The 17932-nt window shown below is 28.0% G+C and overlaps 1 protein-coding gene across 1 annotated transcript in view; it reads left to right on the forward strand.

Annotated features, from left to right (window-relative positions):
- LOC135926265 (uncharacterized) overlaps positions 1 to 15423 on the forward strand; it is a 35599-nt gene extending 20176 nt beyond the window's left edge. Inside the window, exons 5-15 of the mRNA XM_065462070.1 lie at positions 2208 to 2458; positions 3224 to 3287; positions 3762 to 4139; positions 4284 to 4427; positions 7593 to 7720; positions 7836 to 7891; positions 7952 to 8259; positions 8862 to 9014; positions 13149 to 13508; positions 14549 to 14657; positions 15054 to 15423. Coding sequence (XP_065318142.1) covers positions 2208 to 2458; positions 3224 to 3287; positions 3762 to 4139; positions 4284 to 4427; positions 7593 to 7720; positions 7836 to 7891; positions 7952 to 8259; positions 8862 to 9014; positions 13149 to 13508; positions 14549 to 14657; positions 15054 to 15358 — 2256 coding nt within the window. The 3' untranslated portion in view covers positions 15359 to 15423. The remainder of the gene's footprint in view (positions 1 to 2207; positions 2459 to 3223; positions 3288 to 3761; positions 4140 to 4283; positions 4428 to 7592; positions 7721 to 7835; positions 7892 to 7951; positions 8260 to 8861; positions 9015 to 13148; positions 13509 to 14548; positions 14658 to 15053) is intronic.
- The last annotated feature ends 2509 nt before the right edge of the window (positions 15424 to 17932 follow it).

Genomic DNA, 17932 nt, shown 5'->3' on the forward strand with positions numbered 1-17932 from the left:
ATATTTTTCAGAGAATTCGATGTAAATATTAATTAATTTTTTTATTAAATATTTTTAAAGCTGGTTTTTATTCATGTTTTTGAATTTTTAAATGTGGTTTTTGTAAATAATAATTTTTTTATCAGATAGATGCAAAGGTGTCATTTGCATAGTCCGATTTTTTAAAATAGAAAAATTTCATCCTGGCTCCGATTTTCAAAAAAATAATTAGGCCTGTCCAGGATTTCGTACTATAACTATATATTCAGGGCCGGCTCGTCCCTTTAATGTTATTTTTGGTCTAACTAAACACCATCTTTCAATCGTTTAAGTTGATTATTGATATTTCTATCTTCAATATCAACAAATATTTTACCTTATAATATATATATATATTTTGCTCCTTATGGAAAATCCTCTCGTTAAGCCACATGAGTGGCCTCCAGAACTCTTAGGTAGCTCACATGCTTATTTTTAACTATAAATATATTTAAAAAATCTTCCACTCCAGTCTAGTACTTTTTAATGCATATTATTAATATTTAATTTTTTAAATAACTTATACATTTTAAGAAAATATTAAAAATACAATACATCTAGGATTAATTTTCTTTAATGCCGCTACGTCTATTTGTTATATAACTGAATTAAATAAAGAATTCATATATTTATGAACAGCAGTTTAACCTAGCGTTGTAAACGCTCATTTTCAGGTGATTTTTAAAAACGGCTAACTCAATTTTTCCAGAAGAATATTACGCAAACCTGAAGATTTTGCTCATAGAAGGAACAAAGGTATAGACGTATACTTTTTTAAATCTAGAGGCTTAGGCAATATTTTTTTGGCTAAAATATTGAGTTAGCCGTTTTAAAAAATCGGCTCAAAATCAGCCATTTAACAACAATATTATAACCTGGAAATCCATATATCATTATTTCTCAAGATAATAAAAATAAAAAACAAAAGTTTGCCATACCGATGAAATAAGTGTCGTATACCTTTTTTAATTATGGGATCTTCCTTTTGGCTTAAGCCTGAGTCAATTTTTGATTCAAAAACAAGCTGAGTTTAGGACTAAGCCGGCTTGGCTCAGCCGTTTAACAACGCTAACAAATAAATAAATTTCGAATCAATAGTCGGCTTGATCTAAGTCCTAAGCCGACTCGAGCTAAATTTGACTCAAAAAGCCGGCTTGAGTCAATTTTAGACTCAAAAACTAGATGAGTTTTCAGCCGTTTAACAACACTAATCTTAAATAAATTTCGGCTTGAGCCAACGGCTGAGCCAGCCGGCTTGATCCTGAGCCGAATTTTTGGCTCAAAAACTGGCTGAGTTTTCAGCTAAGCTGGCTTAGCTCAGCCATTTAACAACACTAGATGTAACTAAAACTATGTCAAAACATTTTTGAATAATTATTTTTACCTATTTTTAATTTAAAAATATGGAATGAGTATTATAACAATTGTCACCTTTACAGGTAGTATATTATCATTGAAATTATATCTGAACATGCTTAAAATACTTATTCCAGCTTATTTTACTAAAATTATTTTTAAAGGTTCTGAGATGAGTTTTATGACAATTGTCACCTTTATATATTTTACAATCACTGAAACCATCTCGAAACATGCTCAAAATATTTATTCTAGCATATTTTAACTAAAATTATTTTAAAAGGTTCTGTGATGAGTATTATGACAATTGTCACTTTTCTAGTTTACATTAAATATCAATACATTAAAATTATGTCAAAACATTTTTGAAATTTTACTTATTCAAAATATTTACCATGAATTGTCACATTTACAAAGTAAAATTATTCAAAAATTTTTAAAATCAAAAAATAAAATATTAAAGATTTTACTTGAATCATTTTATTTTAAAAAAATCACAAAAGATTTGCTCAAAAAAGATTTTTCGATCAAAAATCTTTTGAGTTATAATCAAATGCTCATTTGAAGATTTTTGTTAAACCCTGGTTACAATTTAAGCAATATCATTAATTCTCATAAATTTCCGCTAATTCACTGTTATTTCCAATAATGCCTATGAAAAAGTTACTGCAGTAAAAATTCTGTCAATTCATTTTATTTTACACTACTTTAAGCTAACCACTCGAAATCTATAAGTAAACATAGTAGTTGCCAATATCATATCTTTAAAATATATCAATATTTTGAAAATAATTTTTTTGAATTAAATTCTTATTTTAAAAAAAATATATAAGCAAACAATAGAAAAATCAATTTCTAAAACCAGACGCCGAAAAAGGGTGGAAAAAGATAGAACCACAATTTTGGAATCCGCAATAGAAAACGATGAAATTATTAGTACTAATTTATGCGAAGATTCCGACACAGTCGCCGATATGCCGAAAGAGGATATACCAGACAAAATCATTAGTATTAATTTGTGCGAAGATTCCGACACAGTCGCAGACACACCGAAAGAGGATATACCAGACAAAATAGATGCCAAGTACAACCATTGCTAAATTTTTTATATTGAAACAAAAATAAGAAGTAAATTCAATACATTAATACTAACTTAGACTGACTAATTAAAATCACGGACATGGATTGAAACGTTCTGGGTATGGCAATTGGGGGAAAGTATGGAAAACTATCAGAATAATAATGGCGATACCGGAAACGTTCCCAGAACAGTGCTGGAACGTTCCAAAAAATATTATAATAATGGCTCATTTATATATATATTCTTTTTTCTTTCTTTAATTCCAGTTTGCTTCACATGTACTCATTATATATCATCTATTTTAGATTATGATTTTTCTTTAAAAAGTTCCTCTGAAAAATCATGTTTTTTAGTGAAAATTGTCTTTTTTTATTTCCAATTTTTTGAGAATTTCTAAAATGAGCCCCCCTGAAGTTGAAAAGTAAACGACGTGGTTACATTATGTTATGTTTATTCAGTTCAATTATTTCTTTATTTAAATTAATTTGATTGAAATTAATTCTCAAAAGAAGAATAATAAAAAAAAATAACCTGATCAAATTTAGTAAATAGAATTTTATTAAAAATATTGATTTAAATCGCTGATTTTTTTAAAAATTCTAGAATTGTTAGTCTAGGTCGGTATAATGTCATTGGGCCAACTATTTGTCAACATTAACTGATAATAGAAATATAAAAGTGGGATTAAACAAGTAGATATGTTTTATTGTCTTTAACGTTTTTTTAATTATAAATTTGCTATATAAATTTGCTATATAAATTTTTTAGCGATACTATCATGATATTTGACCATTGCACAGACGAGCCTGCCACCCAGGAGCCTTTGAATCAAGTAATTATTTTTTTATCTTAAGTTAACATAATTTTATACTAAATTGTGAACCCTAATTAGGGTTCATAAATTTAAAATTGTTTATTTGGGCATTTTGGGAACACAAACCAAACATTTATTTATGGATCTTTTATCAATCCTGGTTTTAGATCTGGGCGGACTCAAACTCTCTTGTTTAAGTTTCTGCTAATTCAAATTTGAGTTCGCAGAGCCTTATTTTTTTAAAGGTAAGACTAGGACAGAGTTACACAAACTATTTCAGAGTTTAATTACTATAGTATTATCTATTCTAGAGATCTGCATCGGGCCTAAATATCACTAGGCCCGGCCCAATAAATAAATGTCATAGCCCTAACCTAAATAATTTTTAAAATAGGCCCATTCTACTGGGCCGGGCCTTGCAGATCACCAATCTATTCTATTTTTGTATAAAATAAATGCATTTTTATTCCAAAAAATATATATTATGAAAAGGGCAATAAAAGCCAGGAAGAAACAATTTCATCTGCCCAATCCTATAATGTTGAAAAAAAGTTGGCAGACTGCACAAGTCAGTTGCAAACTACACAGAACTATAACGATAGCAGACAAGAAATAAATCTGTATAACATGAACAGCCACAACAATAAATCTCTTGGTGAAAGGCATTTTGAAATCCGAAACAATCTAAAAAATCCTAGGGTCTTACTCGATAATAGTTTTAAATCAAAAAACGATTCACAATCGTGCATTCTAGCCAATAGCAAGGGAGCTTTCACTCCACTAGGTTCAACCAATAAGCTCGGTCTTAATTTTTGGACCAATAACCCTTCCGAAATAAGACACAAGCAGCTACCCAGTAGAGAAATCAAGGTATTCATTTATTAAAGGCTTGGAATTTTTAAGGAAAATTGTAGAGAAGAGAGAAGAGAACATCCAAAAGCACAAAATGACTAATTTTTTTGTTTGTACATTTTCTATTTTTAATATATATTTTATTTTCATATTTGATAAAAGATTACTAAACTGACAGGGATTAGAAGAAGCTCCAGATTAACGCCACAAACTAGATTTTTAACACCTCACCATCTCACAGCCAATAGATTGAGGAACTTTCAAAATAGTGAACTGAGCAAGATATGTTCTATGCGAGATTTAAATGTAATTATTATTTTATTAAACTTTGAATCTATTTAATTGTAGCATAATTTAGTTCTATTAGAGACCTGCAGGTCCGGCCCTAAGCTCGGGCCGTATTTTAAATTTTTTAAATATACCCGGGCCAGGCTGAGCCTAAAATTTTTTTTTTAAACATATCCGGGCCAGGCCTAAAATTTTTTTTTAAAATATATCCGGGCCGGGCCTAAGATTGTTAAACCCGGGCCGGGTCTTAATATTTTTTATAAAAATTTTTACATTAAGAGTTAATGGTTATAAGATCATATTATATTATAGTTATGATTAATATAATATTGGGTGATGGTTAACACTACCTAACACCCACTAATCGATCTAATTATTAATTTCCTGCAAATTTATTCAAAGTATTAATATATTATCTAAATTTTTACAACATATTTTACCAAAACATCAAATAAAGGAATATCTTAAATAAGCCCCAATATTCAAGTATTATTAATATATTTTTTTATAATTCATATCTAAATTTTTAGAATATATTTTACCAAAACAATCAAATAAAGGAATATTATTTCTTGAAGTTTGTAATACCTTTCAAAGCGAAAAAGGAGAAATAAAATTGATTTTACTTAATATAAAGCATATTTTAATTGAAAAATTTGTTTTACACAAGTATCATTTTATTTCTCTTTTTCTCTGTCCCAAATTCAAGCAATTATGTATGTTGTCAGGAACAGATCGCAAGATGACGGAAAACTATATAAAAGATTTTATTAAATTACAAGAGGCTCAGGAAGCAAATGAAATACCATCGACCAGTCAAATTACGACTGTTGTTAAACAAACTGAATCGTTTTATGACAAATGAGGCGATGGTAATTCTGGTAATATGTCAGTACCCGATGATGAATATTATAATTACATAAATAAATAAATAGATGAAACATTTAAGGTGTATAATTTGTTAGAGTGGTGGGCCGCTCATCAAAGCAAATTTCCAATTTTAGTAAAATTGGAAAAACGGGTATTGGCAATTCCTGCTTCAAGTTTAAGCTGTGAGCGGAATTTTTCCACTACTGGGAGAATTCTTGAAGAAAGAAGAAGTAATCTTCAACCTGAAAATGTAGATATGCTTCTCTATCTTCATGATAATTTGTGAATTTTTAATATCTTTCTTGAGTATAGGGTTTCGTCAATCATGCTGGTTTTTTACTTTGCAAACTGTCAAATATTTATTGCATTTATTATATTTTACCTTGAGTCATGAAAGTTTTTAATCCAACATTTGTCATTATTTTTTTTTACAATATTATAGTTAAAAATTTTAAAAATAATTTAAAAACAAAAAAAAACAGCTTTTATTTTTTTTAATGAAACGCAGGTTTTTATCCCTTACACTACACGGCCTCAATAAAAGAAATGAATACGTCAATTTTTTTAAAGCTTTTAAGACATTATAGTAGTGATCTGCATCGGGCCTAATTTCTCAAGTCCGGCCCGGCTCGAAATTTTTTTAAAATAATTTGCCGGCCCGACCCGAACTCGGAATCTATTTTAAAAAGTTTAGTCGGCCCGAACCCGAAATTTTTTTAAAAAGTGTTGTCGGCCCGGCCCGAATTTATTTAAATATAGAAATTAATTTTTATAATTATTCAAAATATACATCTAGTTTCTATAAAAAATCTAATATTTTTATTTTACATTAAAATTTAACATAAAATTAATAAATTTAGATATATTAAAAAAAATTCCAAAGACCGACCCGACCCGGCCCGAATTTTTTAAAAATTATTAGGCCTGGCCCAACCCGAACCCAATTTCTTTTTAAAAAAATAGGCCGGGCCTACTTTTGCAGATCTCTACATTATAGTACAATCCTTTACCCTTTACACCTATAAAAAACTTTAAATAATTTTTCCTTAAACCATTTTAGAATCTCGTAAGATTAAAAGCTGGTGGTATAGTTATTTGCTTGGATTTACATTTTTTGGCTAATCTTGAGCCGATATTTTTGGCTAAGCCTAAGTCAATTTTTCTCATTATAGACCCGGTCGTTGAACTGTTAGGTATAAAGGGTTAGTTTCTACCAGTCCTTAGTTTAAAATTTTAAAACCATTTAATTCTATTTCTGTTATTTTTACAAATTTATTGGTTCACTCCAGCTTAGAAATTTATGTATAAAATATAATTGAATATCTCAATTTTATTAAATAAAAATAAGAAATAGCAAATTGAGTAACATAATAATTAATAACATAATAAACATCAGAGACCTGATGAAATACCATTTGCATGGTCTGGCCCGAATTTTTTTAAAAAAATTTAAAATATATTATATTTATACTTAATTTTTATAGATTATAATAGCTAATTTAGTTATTCGGTCCAGCACGTTTTTTTAAAATATTTTTAGGCCTGGCCTGCGTATTAAAAAATTATTTTTTAGGTCTGGTCCGTGTATATTTAAATAAATACGACCCTAAATGAATATTATTTCTTTTAAATTGAATTAGAATGAACTAATAAATATATATGTTATAAAATAAATACGAGTAATTTAAATTATATTAATCAATAAATTAAATAATTAAAAATTATAAACTAGTACAAAAAACTTTATAACAGTTCGGTCCTCTCCTTTTGAATTTTTTTTATAACAATTCGGTTGAGGTTCAGAAAATTGTATAATGTTATTTCGGGTTCGTGGTTTGGTTCAACATCCTGATGAAATAGGTAATTGTTTTAAATTGCAAATTTTAAAACAAAACAAATGACCTTATTTGATAAATCAACACTTATTGAGCTGATATAAATTTATGTAACAAATAATTAAATCAGAAAGTTGTCCTTTTAGAATTAAAAACAATCTATCATTTAATTAGCGTAAACTTGCCCGGAAAATTTTTGAAAAGGATTTTATGGCCAGTTCAAATTTTTTTTTATTCTGGCCTCTAATTCTTAAAATAATTTGGTACAAGTATTCTGGCTAGTAATAATTTTTTACCATAAATTTTCCTAATTCTTTACTTAAAAAATTGGAAAATTCGGCCTGGCTTATTAAAATTTTTTGCAAACCGGTTTTCCACCATGTCAATTTTTTTTAGCCTGACCCACTAACTGTTGTGGGTTGGGCCATGCAGATCTCTTGTTTTATACATCCTGGTTTTTAAACAAACTCTGATTAAGCTATGCAATGGAAACTTGGATCATATTGTCGATAAACAAACTGTGGAAGATGAGATTGATTCCAAAATGAAGGCAGCTCAGCAAAAGAAGCAGAATCTCCTTAAACTAAAGGCGATGCAAGCCAAAAAGTTTTAATTCTTTTTATATATTTTCTAAAGAAAAGAAGACTTTTTCATCGTTTTTTTTCTTTTCTCCTACTTATAATATAATATCTTTATTCAACCTTTATTTTATAATTTCAAGTCTCAGGGAGAAGAGAGAGCAAAGGATGCAACAGTTAAAAATGTCTAAAGTTCAAGGTTTGATTATTTTAACAGAAACTAATGTCTTACTTTCACACCAATACAAAAAATATTTAGCATCCATTAGTACTACCAACGAAAACTTCCACAAAAACAAAGCTATTAAATTTGTCACCTCCAATCACCCAATTTCCGTTAATAACATAGTTAAAAAATTTAATAACCTGAATCAGGAAAATAATAATGCTAAAGGCAATATCAAGCTGCTTAAACCCATAAAAGTTTTCAAAAAATCTCTTAATGACAACAAAAATAACATTTTTTGCGAAATTATTGACTCCGTACGAGAAAACATTGATAACGTTCTGGAAGATCCCCAAAATTTGGGAAATGAGATAGATATCAGTTTCAAGCAAGAGCCCGAGGTAAATGTTTCATTACCCACGAGATCAGATGATGATAAGGTTACGAACCAACACGGAAGATTTACAAATATCTTTAATTCAGACGAATTTTTTTTTAGCAAAAAGATATCCTCCAAGAGGAAATCTAGTAATGCTATAGAAACTAAATGGAAACTATTGAAAGATATGTGTGGTGTAATAATTTAATTTTTTTTCTTATTTTAAAAAAATGCTTATCTCCAGTTTTCAATTGGTGCCATAGCATTGCTAGATTTCCTCTTTGATTTGATAGAAACCGAATTCGACTGAATTAAAGATATTTGTAAAACTTTTGTGTTCGCCCCAAATTTGTTGGAAAATAGTAATTTATTAAACTATCTTTAATAAAATATTAATCCTAGCCATCTATCTTCCTAATCGTTCTACCATTTATTTAAAACTTAGCTAACTGCTATAGTCCTAAAGGGGGGGGTATATAGGCTTTGCGGATTAAAAAATTGAGTTTTAATATGTGCAAACACTCATTTCAAAGATCATTTTTGCAACAACCTATTATAAATGCTAGAAAGTTCTGATATGGTCCTAGCCTAAAATTATTAAAAATTTTAAATTATATTTTTAAGCCTTTAATCAAGCCACTTTACCTATCGCCTCGACATCTTGAACTTGAAGTATGCCTGCAAAGGATCGACTATCCAAAAAATCATGCTCAGTCAACTAACCATACTCAACAAAATAGGATTTATCAAATAAATTCCCAGCCCTACTTAGAAAAGGTTTTACTGTGGACATGCCAAATTATTTTTTTTGCAGTTCTCTGATAATAATATACAGATGTTTTAATACGGATTATTTTAATGTTAAATAAATAAATTTAAAGTGGAGGGGACTGAAGGATAATTTTAAATTCTCTCCCGCCCTTGACTTCTGTTTTAGTTGTGTATTTTTACATTATATATAACTTTATATAATATTCAATATCAATCAAATAATGTTTAAATGTAAATTCGTAGATTTTATATTTAATTTTATACAATATCATATTACAATTTTACAAGTTTTGCATGTCGAATATCAAACGAATGTTAATCAATTTTTATTCTGGAAAATGTGAATAAAAATGGGGATTCCTTTGTTAGAGAAATAGATGTGGATTGGAAATAAAAATATTTACAATAGCCATTTTTAACAACTTCATTTTCGAAACCGTTACATTATTTATAACTACGATACGTGTATAATGTTATAATTAACAACATGTTGTTGGTTGGTAGCAGTTACGTATTAGTGGGTAGTCAAATAGGCATTTGACTCTAGAAATTTTGCTAAATTTTAAATACGCCACTAGGTGCCAATAATATAGAACTTTGCTTCTATTATCATTATAATGACAAGTTTTTCGATTAAAATACGATGTATTAGTAGTTATTGTTATAAAACAGCAGTTTATTATTTAATTTGAATACAAGCCTCCACACAATTATAATGCCAAATTTATATAATTTGTAAGGATAAAATTTTGATTTACCGTTGAGACTCTTCTGTTATACATGGGGCCAATCAATGGCATATAATTACACACATAGATTGACGATTCATTCATTTAAAATGCATTTTGCGACCAATGCTAATCAGTTGGTGACACGCCATTTTAGTTTCCTATATAAAATTATTTATTTATAAAATTTTAATGTAAATTGTTTATACAGAACACCAAGATTGTGTGGCACCCGATGATTAGTATTGATAAACATTTTAATAAATGAATCATCAGTCTTGGTATTATTATATGGCATTATGGGTCGGCAGGACCTACTATTATTCCTGCGCGAGATATATATTATTTTTTAAAATTTTTTTATTTATTTATCCGAATATAATAAATTTAAAGGTTAAGTGTATCAGATATAACTATTTTTTTATTTTATTCGAAGCCACATAGAACTTCTGATTATTGTTTTGTTAGGATTCGCCTCTTAATTTGCCAATTTTTTAAATTTGTTTGAATATTTATAAAAATTTTGGAAATTGAATTAATTCTCATGTGAAACATTACCAGTGTTAGGCGGGAACAGGTGGAATATTCATGATTTATTTAGAAACTCGATCAAAATCCTCCAGATCTCTAAATATGCTCGGCACTGCGTTTGGTTAATAATAATTATTATGGGAGATCGAAATCACTCATAGACATATCTTGAATTTTGTTGGGGTTGGGGCACTATTGGGCTTGATTTTCCCCATAAATTTTATTGGAGATCTTTAGGTCCACTTATTGCCTTTTGGTTATGCTAGATTTTTATAAAAATAATTTTGGGCTTTTACTTTTTTTATTATTAAATTGTTTTTTTCTAAAAAAATCGTAACTATAGGCACTATTTAAAAAAGTTATTAACTTTTTTTCTTACAAATTATTTCTTATAGTGATATGTTGTATACCTTTGGGATAGGGGAGAATTTTTATTAGCTTAAAATGATATTTACGAGAACAAGCAAATTTGCGATGGAGGATTTCCTTTCCCTCCCTTTGGCTACGCGTCTTATCGCCTTTTTTTCCTTTCACACCAAGTTCAACCTTTTCTTCCAACTGACTAGATTAAGTTATAATTTTGATTTAATGAATTCTCAAACTTGCACTTGGATATGGGTAAAGTAAGCAATAGCTTAGCTCTCAATTATCCAATTATTGTTGTATCAAATCAATGAAATTAAATATTTGACTACTCTACTATTTTATCTTTCTTTGGGATTTTTATAGTTATTATAAAATCTTAAATGGAGAATACTTAAATAAATGAGTAGTTTGATGTGAAAATGGAATATGAGTACCTATATGATACCAGAGGTAATTATTATTTCACGTTTTGATGGGAATGAAAGAAAAGTTAAGGCTTGTTTAAACAGAATCTATAAATTAAATGTATGTGAAAAAGTTTTGGTAATTTAAAGCTGAAAATCGCAAAATTTGTTTTTTTTCTAACATTTGCATTTTTTTTACCTTAGGAACTCGTCTCAACGCCAAAGGGTGGGAGTCAAGACAAATTTTATACAGCATTTACCTGACAGCACAATTTCTAAGTGATTACATCCAGAGGGCTAACCTAGGCACGTACATAGTGGGTAGGGGGTAAGGAAAACCTTCCAAAGTCAAAAAAATTTAGATGCCGGCTAAAATATTTTTCAAAAAATTACTGATTCCTACCTCTTATCGCAAATATATTCCAATTTTCACATATTTTTCACATTCATAGCAGAAAGAAATATGCTACTAATTTATTCTATGAATTAATATCGATCAAATTTTCCTTATGATTATATTTATCTACCCTTTTAAAATTTCCCACCAAATCATATGAAGCCTTATCACTGCAAAACAAAAGTATTTAAAAGAAATGACATTGATTTGATTGAGACTATGAGAATAGATGAAAGTATTAATTGAAACTTAAGGAAATTAGGGCAGATGATGAATTTAATAAATTATATGTCATTGTTTAGTCAAAAGCAGAATCTAGGAATTTATTATTTGTCTACCTCGACTCGCAGCAGCAAGCTATAGTTTCAATATTAATATAGGGTCAGTTGAAAGAATACATAAAATAAATCTTTTTGCCTCTTTGGGTGCTTTTAACAATTCAATATTAATAAGGCAGCCCTTAAAAATCTGCAAATATTACTACCGCACTTCCCAATCTATTACAAATCTTGATAGAGAAAAAATTAAATATTTTGCATGTTTTTATTGTAAGGAGTTAAAATATACCATGATGGATTACTAGCTGAATACAAGAATTTTTTTAAAATACTATACAACATTTTATTGGATTTTCTAAATAAGTAAGCTAGATTAGTTAAAGATTTAGGTATAGAGTCTTGCACCGGTTTCAGGCTCAGTCGGTTATTGGGAGAAAGTTGGGATTAAGTTCAGTACCACGAAACCGGTCAAAAATCTACGATATATATACACATATAATAATTGTTATTATTTTAAATAAGATTATCATCTGGAAAGTTTGAGAAGAAGAATTATGCTATCCTGTGCTGATATTCCACCTTTGTTAAATTTTAGAAAAATATACAGTGGAAATGAGCAAAATCCATACTAGTGATCATTAATCAAGAAAACTAATCAGAATTATTTGAAATAAAATCTATCAAAATAAAGGCTTCCTTTTTTTGTTAAAAATTATCCGCCATATACTTATTATAATGTAATTTATTATTTTTAACAACATATATATTTATTAAGTGTTAAAATAAAAATGTAATGGTTATTTAGCTTTTGAAATTTCGTATCTAATTAATACAAGTAAAATTTTTATAAAATTTTATTATTAATCGATTTGAGATAGTATTATTCCATTATACTCAACTTATTACTATTCAAAAAATTTACATTTTTATTCTTTAAAGCTCTTTTCTCCGTGACTATAATGTTTGAGACCTCCAGGCTCGGACCATATAATAGCATTATGAACTTAATAATCTGGACCTGAATTAAAAACCCGGGCCATAACTAAAGCTAGACCGATTTTTTTAAAAAAAAATTACAGAATATAATTTAAAATATAAATCAGTTGAAAAAATCACGAGATGGATAATTTTAACATTCATTCACCTCTCATTGATTTCTTTTTGGAGAATAGCCATAAAATAATTTTAAAAAACCAGGGCCATAAAATGATCAAAGTTTATAAATCCTGGCCTGATCTACAAATAATTAAACCCGGGCCGGGCTAAAAATATAAATTTGGAGGGTTTGAAAATGGGAAGTTTTTTTAAAAAATTCGAGTCGGGCTTAAAAATTTGACCTAAGCAGATGTCTGATTATATTGCTCAAATTATTAAACTATCATTTTTAATATTTAATTTGATAATTCATACCTCTACAAAAAAATGATAATATTAAGGCTGGGAGCGATATACAAGATCGCCTTTCCGAAAAAAATTCCGACCAAACCAAGGTCAGCATAGGCAAGGGCAATCTGGGCCGCTTATCTAAAAACGCTATGAATCACCAAGACTCTATTAAAAGGAGTAGTGAGAGCCTTCGAGACTTGAATTATTGTAAATCAGACGATCAACCTAGACATGCTCTATCTGCCATTGATAATAGATTAGGGGTTCCAAATGATCTACTACCGGAATTGAGCGAAGATTTTACTAGGAATGCTGGGATTCGGAAAGTAAAAGAAGAAGAAAAGGTGGCTTATTGTGGAGTGACTTTCGATAATTTGTTGAGGGATTCGGTGGAGTTGAAAGTGTTTGAGGTTTTAATATTCTTTCTTTTGCTTTATACATTATTATGAAATTCGTGGATATAATTTTCCTTGTACTATCATAATAACTTAATACGAAAATGTTTTTTTAAACCATTCTAAATAAATTCTTTGCTAAAATTGATTTCAATTAAACTTTTTAACATAGGAACATTTTTTTTAGGGATTAAAAAATTCTTTTTTTGTTTGAAAATCTAAAATTCTGTCATTCTGATAGTGAATTAAAAAAAATTTCCTCAGTTTCTAAACAATAAATATCGAAAACAAAAGCAGCCACCATATGTGAAATGTTAACTTTAAAATTGTTTTACTTTTTTGGTAAGGACTGAGAAAATTAAATTTTTTTTATGAAATGCAGTTTTTGATATATTTTTCTCGAATTTTAAGTCATTTTTTGTTTTTGAATTTAGGTTTGGTTTTGAATTTGGTAAATGAAGATAGTATCTGATTAAAAAATTCTTATATACATACTCGTCAATGTCAAATTTAAATATTGAAAAAATAAACTAATTCTCTTAACAGCTTTCAAATTGAGCAATTATGTTTGTCTATAAAACGCCTCATTTTTTTATTCGAATTACTGGACAAAAATATCCCAATTTTCAAAAAAAATATGAAACTCATAAAGGAAAACATTTTAAAATTAGTTTCTATTTGTCTGGGCTACTTTATCTAGGACATTTCTGTCCGTGATTCGCTTATATTAAACTGGTATTTTTAAAGATATTTGACAATTTTTAAAAATAAATTTGCGTTTTTTTAACGCCCCAAAAAACTTTACCAATTTACACATATACTGTTTTAACAAAAACATCATTTGAAACTCAAAATGACTTTCTATAAGAATAGGAGCTTTAAATAGGATAAATATAAATTATTATCAAACAAGTGGTTTACAAAAAAATTTCATGATTATAAATGCCTATTTTGAAAAATTCTTTCAGTAAAAATAGGAGCTTTAAAGTGGATAAATATAAGTTATAATTAAACAAATTGCTTATAAAAAATCTCAATTTAAAGTTTTCATAAAGAAAAATAAAGCTAAGCGGTCCAGCAATTACGACATATCAGATTTTGGAAGCGATCAATCTTCCGAAGACGAGGCCAATCCAAAAAAGCCTAAACCTAATTGGGCCTTTGGTAAATATAATAATAAATTGATTTTAAAGCATAAAATGCGTGCAAAAAAGATGTGGGATAGATAGATAAAAAGAGAGCGAAATATGGCATGTAAGAATTTGATTCAGGAATGAGTTCTACATTAAACTAAGTTGGTAATATATTTTTGTTTTGCCTGGCTACTCAAACGAAATTTCTTTTTATTTGTCCATAAAAACCCGACCCAAAATAAAAATCATTTGGTCCGCCCAACCCGTATTTATCTAAATATAGAAATTATTTATTTTTTTTAAATAAGCCTGTTTGAGCCGGGTACAAGTCGTTTCTGCTTTTGCAGATCTCCAATATATAGTTTATAGGGGTTTCTAAAGTCAAACTAACGTTATTCATCTAATATTTAAAAAATATTTAATTTAGGACCTAGCCTGAAAGAGAGCGCAATGCTACAAGAATTCGCCCACGGTAGTTTAACTCCAACAATCAAATATTTTTCCGACGCTAGGCGTGAGCCTAAAATAACCAGTCTATTCGTAAATAAAAAACACAAAAAAATACCACTACTTCCTCAAACCCCGAAATTTACTCAAAACGGCAGAACCCCCCAAAATGGGCGAGAAACAGGAGATTTTACAGATATGGAAAGACTTTTAACACAAAATATTACTCAGGAATCTCCTAGAGGTAGTTCCATCTGTTGGGATGCTACCTTTAACAAATTTTAAGCATTATGCTAAACACATTATTTTGTAATTATTAAAAAAAACTGGGTCTGTTAAATGATCAAAATTTCCTATCATTATTACTTATATAATTTTTCTATTATTTTTTAAATATATATAAAAAGTATGTTTGTCATAACACAAAGGGTTTTTGATATTTTCTTTATGTCTTGAGGTGGAGGGGGGGGGATAAAATATAATGTTTTTAAATATCGTGACAGAGAAAAATGGGCATCCTTCTTTATGCCGGGAATTTTTTCAAAGGCTGCATTATTATATTGCGATAAACAATATAATTTCTAAGGCCTGACATCCCTCGCTCCCTTAAAATCTTCTGTTTAAAAAAATCTAATTCCTTGAGAGAAAAGCTTACCTTTAGTCGCAACTTCATAAATATATTAGCCATATATTCCTCTCATGCTAACAATACATTTTTTTAAATTAAATATAATCCAAAAAAAAAATGTTTATTTGTAAAAGGTTTTTTTTTTTTACCAATTCTCCATTTCTTAAAAATTCCATTCAATTTTAGTATAACTTGTAGTCGTTACTTATTTTCTTGTACATTTATTCCAGAGTGTGGAAATAAAAAATATTTTATTTTAGCTAAAAAAAATAATTATCAAAATTCATCGCTTACTAATTATTTAAAATTTTACTACAAATATCTTGAGTAGTATTTAAACTGTTAAATTGTTCCTATAGCATGCTACCTTTTTCAAAAGCGATAGCAGGTAGATCGCTTTTTTTGAGAGTAAAATGGCGCTCCATTTCGCTACCTTCAATCTTATATAATATACTATAAAATTACAATCTTTATATCACTTTCAATCATATATAATATATATAAAATTACAATCTTTATATCTAGAAATTTTTATTTCAAAATTTGCATTATAAATCTAATTTGTTAAGTAATTTATAATATTATATATTCCGCCAATATAGATAGATTTGGAAGAAATCTTGTAACAAATTTCCCTGGAAAATGATATTGTGGAATTTTCTTTTCTCAAATTTGGAAAATATTTTTAATTTAATAAAAGTTAGAATAGGGTTTAAGTTTATATGTAAAAAATGCTGGAGATGATATCATCCAGCAAATCAAGCAGTTTCAACCTGAAAAAACTTTTAAAAGTATTCATAAATTTTATTAAAATTATGAATATTTATGAGATTGAAAAATATCTTTATAATTTTGGTTATTAGAGGAAACTTCATCCCAATTAAATTTAATTCTAACTAAATTATTCAATCTATATGATCAGAACTGGGCAGTCATAATCAATTTTATAATTTAATACAATACGTCGATTTTTTTGGTCGTTAATACCCAATTTATTAATCTGATAAAGGCATTATTATTTCCAGATATCAAGATATTTTTTAAAATGACAATTTTTAAAAATCGTCTAAGTTTTATTAAAATATAATAAAACCCATTTAAATTATTTAATATCAGGCGTTACCTCTATATATTATAACCCATATAAAGGAAATACTTTATTTAGCAAAAACGGGTCCTTCCTCAAAACACCAATTTTATTTATATTTTAATGATATATGGCAGCAGTGACGTATATCTTAAAGAGGGAAACTTCTACAAAAGCTGGATAAAAAATTTATTTTAGGATTTCCACCATTCAAGTACTGATAACACTATTTGGAAACCGATCCGATATCACATCTAATTGCACTCTTTATCCAAATTTAATTTTTTAATGTATATGGGAGAATCTTTCTTAATTCATTATTATCCAATATTAAAAAAATTAATTAATATATGGGCTTCGTTATTAAATTATTTATATATTTATTCTTTGTTATAGTTTTATATAATTTTTTTAAACATATTTTAATATTTGATTTTATTTATTTTTTAAATATAATATCACTAGTTATATATTTGAAATTTTTTTAAAATTAAGAAGCCATTTTATTGAATCGGAGAATTTTAGAATTGTTGCATGTTTGCTTAAATTGTTGTAATTCATTGTATACTTCTTATATTACCTTTTTATTCAATGAAATCAACATTTATATAAGGTAAACACTATTAATAAGAATGATATAGGAGATAGGGTAAATTTTTTAACTTTTAACAATCCTTTCAAAGATACTGATAAATTTTATAAAAAAAATTATGTCATTCAATCGTTATTTACTAAAAAAAAAAGGGTATTTTGAAGAGAGTTGTGACATCAACAAACTAATTAAGAAATTTGATTGTGTTTTTAATGATAGAATTGGAAAAGTCAAAAATTTGGAAATAGACATTTTATTAAAAAATGACTTTAAGCCAAAATTTGTGAAAGCCAGGAGAGTGCCCTTCGAGTTAGAAGAAGAATTAGAAAACACTATAGAGCAATGGCGCCAGCAGGGAGTAATTAAGCCTGTCAGATTTTCACAATGGGCCACTCCATTAGTGTTAGTTAAAAAAAAAGATAATACGTTCAGAGTTTGTGCTGACTTTAGAGTTACTATAAACCCACAATTAGAAAGGTTCGATATCCGCTTCCAAGGATTAATGACATAATTGCTAAAGTAGGTAATGGAAAGTTTTTTTCAAAAATAGAT

Source organism: Gordionus sp. m RMFG-2023, chromosome 3 (assembly GCF_954871325.1).
Source record: "Gordionus sp. m RMFG-2023 chromosome 3, tfGorSpeb1-WG-v2, whole genome shotgun sequence".
NCBI lineage: Eukaryota > Metazoa > Nematomorpha > Gordioida > Chordodea > Parachordodidae > Gordionus > Gordionus sp. m RMFG-2023.